Source organism: Arachis hypogaea, chromosome 6 (assembly GCF_003086295.3).
Source record: "Arachis hypogaea cultivar Tifrunner chromosome 6, arahy.Tifrunner.gnm2.J5K5, whole genome shotgun sequence".
NCBI lineage: Eukaryota > Viridiplantae > Streptophyta > Magnoliopsida > Fabales > Fabaceae > Arachis > Arachis hypogaea.
Genome location: NC_092041.1, coordinates 39,844,681 through 39,849,554, shown reverse-complemented (window position 1 = coordinate 39,849,554; position 4,874 = coordinate 39,844,681). Strand labels below are relative to the sequence as shown.

Here is a 4,874-nt window from a genome sequence, read left to right as displayed (position 1 = left end):
TAAAACAGAGCCAAGCAATAAAAACTACACAATTTAAAGTCACACCTAATTAGAAGAAGGAAAGATCCTTAACACTCAATCAGCTAAAACTATATTTAACTCACTAAATACAGAAAATCAAAGGCAATACAAGGTTTCCATCAAATATAAACAAAAATCTTAATTCATCCATGCCAAAACAGCTTTACAAATGTATAATAAATCTCAAACCTAATCCAACCAATCAAATCTCTGTCTCCCAAATGTTGCAGCCCTAGGTTTAACTTTCCTTCTAACTTCACTCCTCAAATCAGAATCACCTTCTACTTCTATCTATAATGGTTAAATAAAGGAGAAAAAGCAAAGCTCAATTTCGTATTCTAATAATCCTAATTCATCCTATCAAATGAATATTTCAGAATAACAATGATAATTGAATTTCAGCAATGTACATTGAACAAAAAGGAATTGGAAAAAAGCACCAGGTTGCGATAGAACACAAATTGGGAGCACAAGAATCAGAATTGAGAGGGAGATTAAGGAACTCGTACCTGACGATTAGAGCACGATTCAAATTTCAATCAAAATCAGCACTAGCTTGTCCGAGAAAATGATTCAGATCGCGATTAACATTGAGATGAAAACTTGGAAGAGATTCGAGCAATGAAAAAGATGGAATGATGGAGATGTGAGAAGAAGAAGAAGAAGAACGATGTGTGGTTCTCAGAAGGAATGAAGTACTGAAACAGTAGTTTGTATGAAGAAGAAGAAGAAGAAGAAGAAGAAGAAGAAGAAGACACGGTGTGTGGTTCTCAGAGGGAATGAAGCACTGAAAGAGTAGTTTGTGTGAGGTAAAGTGGCGAGGCACCAGAGTGAAAATAATTTTGGTTTAGCCGTTTAAATTTGTCTTATTTTTAAAATTTCAGCCTTTTTTTTAGTAACCATAGTTTAAATTGCCATTATAATTTATGGTATTAATGGTAAATATATAATTGCCACTAAAAAATGGTTTTAAAAAAAATTTTATGGCAATAATATTATGGCCGGTAAAAGTTTGTCGCTAAAATTTTTTTTGTAGTGTTTGCACCGGCAAATAAGTTTTAGCATCATCACAAATAATATAACCAAGACTATCATATATCATCACGCTTTCGTACACATAGCATTCATTGATATTCTAATTAATTTAGAATTTCATTCAATTCTCAAATTGTAAATTTTACCTTTAATTTTGCCAAAGAATTACAAAATAATTTTTTAAATCAAAATTCGAGTTAATAAAAATATTGAAAAACAACTTTGGACTTATTCTATAATCTAACTATTTAAAATAAAATGCTTTTCAGAGAAAATTTATTTGAAAGATTTTAAAACAAAATCTGGAGAAATAGAAGCTATGGTCCCTACTATGTCTTCCGTCTTATTCCTCTTTTATTTTCATAAATATGCCTTTTTTTTTGTCATTTATGCCTTTAATAATTGATATCTTTTATTATTATTATTATTATTATTATTATTATTATTATTATTATTATTATTATTATTATTATTATTATTATTATTATTATTATTATTATTGGAACACAAGCAACCATTGCGCCTGTTCTCCAAAAGAAACGTTAGGACATGGATGTTTTCATCCTCTTGTCTGTGTTTTAACTTAAATGAGAGATAAATCATAGAAATAAGTATTTTGATGAACAATAACTTTTTTATAATATTTAATTTTAAATTACTTAAAATATAATAGAGAATTTAAATAAAAAAATAAAAAATATACGTAAATCCAAAAATAATTACATGAAGTTAACATCTACGTTAACATACATAATAAAACGAAATTAGGACCTAAAAGTATAGTATTGTGTTTTATTTGTTATACTCGATAGTGAAATTAGCCACTTTTGTATAGTTAACTATTATGTAGAGTTTCATTTGTTTTTTTTTCTTTCTTTGTTTTTTTTTCCAGGTCATAAACCAAGCCATTGGTGACGAGGAGGTAGATCCCGAGGAGGGAATGTGCTTCGGCACATTAGAAGATGCGCGTGCATATTATTACCGATATGCGGCTAGGACTGGATTTGTCGTCAAAATAAGAACCACCGGCTGGGAGACCATAAACGATCAGAGGGTGGTTGTTAATCAAGCTTTGCATTGGAACAGAGATGGATACCGCACATCCCGTGTAAAGGCACCCCAGAGAAGGAAAACAGTGGCCTCAACAAACTGCAAAGCCCGTTGCTATTTGGCATTAGATAAAATGACAGGGCAGTGGAGAATTTCTCGAGTAGAGGTATCCCACTCACACCCGCTTAATCCGAAGCTATCTGGAATGTTCTCAGCAAACCGTCAGCTAAGTATGCATGTGAAGGACCTGATACAGCAAAATGACCAAGCTGGCATTAGACCGAGTAAGACGTACCAGGCACTAGCCAATGCAGTCGGTGGCCCTGCCAACCTCACCTTTACAGAGAAGGATGTTAGAAATTACATTAGTCGTCACTTACGCATTTCCGGGGATGAGACGGATCCAAAAGAGTTACTTAAGCACTTCTCACGAATGAAGGAGCTCAATCCAAACTTTTTCTTTGAAATAGATGTGGACGAAAACCATAGCATTAGAAATGTGTTTTGGGCCGATGCTCGGTGTAGAGCTGCATGGGAATATTTTGGTGATGTCGTGACGTTTGACACTACTTACAAGACTAATAGGTATGGAATTATTATTTTTTCTGTTGTACTTAATTAGACCTTTTTCCATCCATGGCATTTGGAGTTTCCACCTACATATCATGTTTTTATATTTTTATTGTTTAGGTACGACATGCCGTTTGGGTCTTTCGTAGGTGTCAACCACCATGGGATGTCTACGCTTCTTGGGTGCGCATTATTGCGGAATGAGGACACTCGTACATTCGAATGGCTTTTTCGTACTTGGTTGAAGTGTATGGGTAAGGCCCCCATATGTGTTATAACAGACCAATCGCTGCAGATGCGTTCTGCATTAGAGACCACATTACCACACACACGCCATAGATGGTGCATATGGCATATCCTAAACAAGATACCAAACAAGCTAGTAGGTTACCGTCATTTCGATCAGCTCATCACATGCATGAAGAGGATTGTGTTTGAATCCAAATCTAAGGACTCATTTGAGAGAGATTGGCATGATTTTATTGAAGAGTATGATCTCCATAATTCTAGGTGGCTAAATGGTAGTATAATCTTCTGGTTCCTTGCTGCCTCTGTGTGGCTACTTTATAGATGTTATTTTATAGTCATTATGGATGTTGCACTTAGAGGTTAACCGACGCTATTTTTGTTTTTTTGCATTTTTTGGTTTTTCCTGTTCATTTGCAGATATGTTTGCTGACCGACACATGTGGGTGCCAGTATTTTTCAGTTTTTGATAAGTACTTAAACAGTAAGAGCTCTTTGTTGCAATTTGTTTGCCAATACCAAAACTGTGTTATAGACAAGGAGCAAAAGAAGCTTGAGTGTGACGCTGCTGATTTAAGGGGTATTATCCCTTGTGTTTCCAGCTCACCAATAGAGAAGCAGTTCCAGAGAGAATATACAAACTCCATGTTTCGAGACGTTCAGGATCAATTTATAAAAAAGGCCGATTGTGACATCTCCTTAATCAACCATCATGGCACAAGTATAATTTGTGAAGTTGACCAACAAAAGATGGTGTTTGACATGTCAGTGTACAGCAGATACCAAGTCGTGTATTGCTCTCAGTCATCAGATGTTCAATGTGATTGCTTTATGTTCCAATCGAATGGTATTCTATGCTGCCACAGTCTTGCTGTTCTTCTACATTTTCGTGTGACAGCAGTGTCCTCACAATACATTCTATCCCGATGGAGTAAGAATGTTAGTCGGAGACACACATACATCAGGAGTAGCATTGACATGGACCGTTCTGATGAAAGCATGACAATTTTTAGGCAATTGTGTTCTGATTTTTACAACATCGCTCAGGATTTTGTGGCTACTCCAGAGGTTGCTGCTATATTGCGTGATGCCATGGACAGTGCTTGGAAGAAGCTCAGAGAACACAAGGAATTCGAGCATCAAGCTGCATATGTACCAAGTGCGATTTACTCACATACGCATGATGAGTGTCCCGTTAGCATGGATGAGCTACATGGCCCACGTCGTGTTCCTACGCGAGGTCGTCCAACTTCCACCAGACTTGGGAAAGATCTGGAAAAATCTATTAAAAAGAGGGCACGCAAAAACAAGAACACTCACAATCACAACAAGGTAAATATGAGATCTACCCCCCTTTTCACGTTATTTGTTTATTTTAAGTTGGTTGAATGGATAATAAGTGATGATGTTATCTTTCAATATGATTTGTGTGTTAAGGGACCTAATGGTAATGCACAACCATCTCCTACAAATGTGGCAACTTCCTACAAAGATACGCAACCGACTTGTTCAGAAATGACAGATAATTTGGCTATGCACTCTGGCTCTTTCATATCACTATTGAATTCATTCCATAACGCTGAACAATTGTGTATTTGTACCTAGTGTATTTTTCATAGCATTAATGTCATGTCCATTTACTAATTGTTTCCTCTTTTGTTTTGTTTTTAATTTTTTTTTTCACAGGAAGCATTCTTGGAGGATTCGAAGTTTAACATCACTACATATCATAAGCATTAGAGTTTAACAACTACTTTGTACTTTGCCCATGCTTCAACTTTTTTTCACGTTATCATGATTTTGGTAGTTTATTGGATTTATTTTATGTAAATCACTATACTCAACTTTATTTTAACTTGCTACTGCTTCATCTACCATTATTAAACAAAATACAATAACAGACTTGGGCAACTAATATACAACTTTTTTAGTCTTTTACTCTTTGTTACCGT

At 35.2% G+C, this 4,874-nt stretch overlaps 1 protein-coding gene across 1 annotated transcript; it reads left to right on the top strand.

Moving 5' to 3' along the window:
- Positions 1-425: 425 nt before the first annotated feature.
- On the top strand, positions 426-4,662 carry LOC112805526 (protein FAR1-RELATED SEQUENCE 5-like). Its single transcript, XM_025847899.1, has 5 exons — positions 426-464; positions 1,949-2,691; positions 2,797-3,229; positions 3,343-4,254; positions 4,609-4,662. The coding sequence occupies exons 1-5, from the start codon at positions 426-428 to the stop codon at positions 4,660-4,662; spliced, it is 2,181 nt and encodes a 726-aa protein (XP_025703684.1).
- Positions 4,663-4,874: the final 212 nt, after the last annotated feature.

Bases quoted from the DNA above. Each gene is read 5' to 3' on its own strand.
- LOC112805526 (XM_025847899.1), top strand. From the start codon at position 426: ATGTACATTGAACAAAAAGGAATTGGAAAAAAGCACCAG. The intron at 465-1,948 runs GTTGCGATAGAA...TTTTTTTTCCAG, and splicing joins GAATTGGAAAAAAGCACCAG to GTCATAAACCAAGCCATTGG. The intron at 4,255-4,608 runs GTAAATATGAGA...TTTTTTTCACAG, and splicing joins ACACTCACAATCACAACAAG to GAAGCATTCTTGGAGGATTC.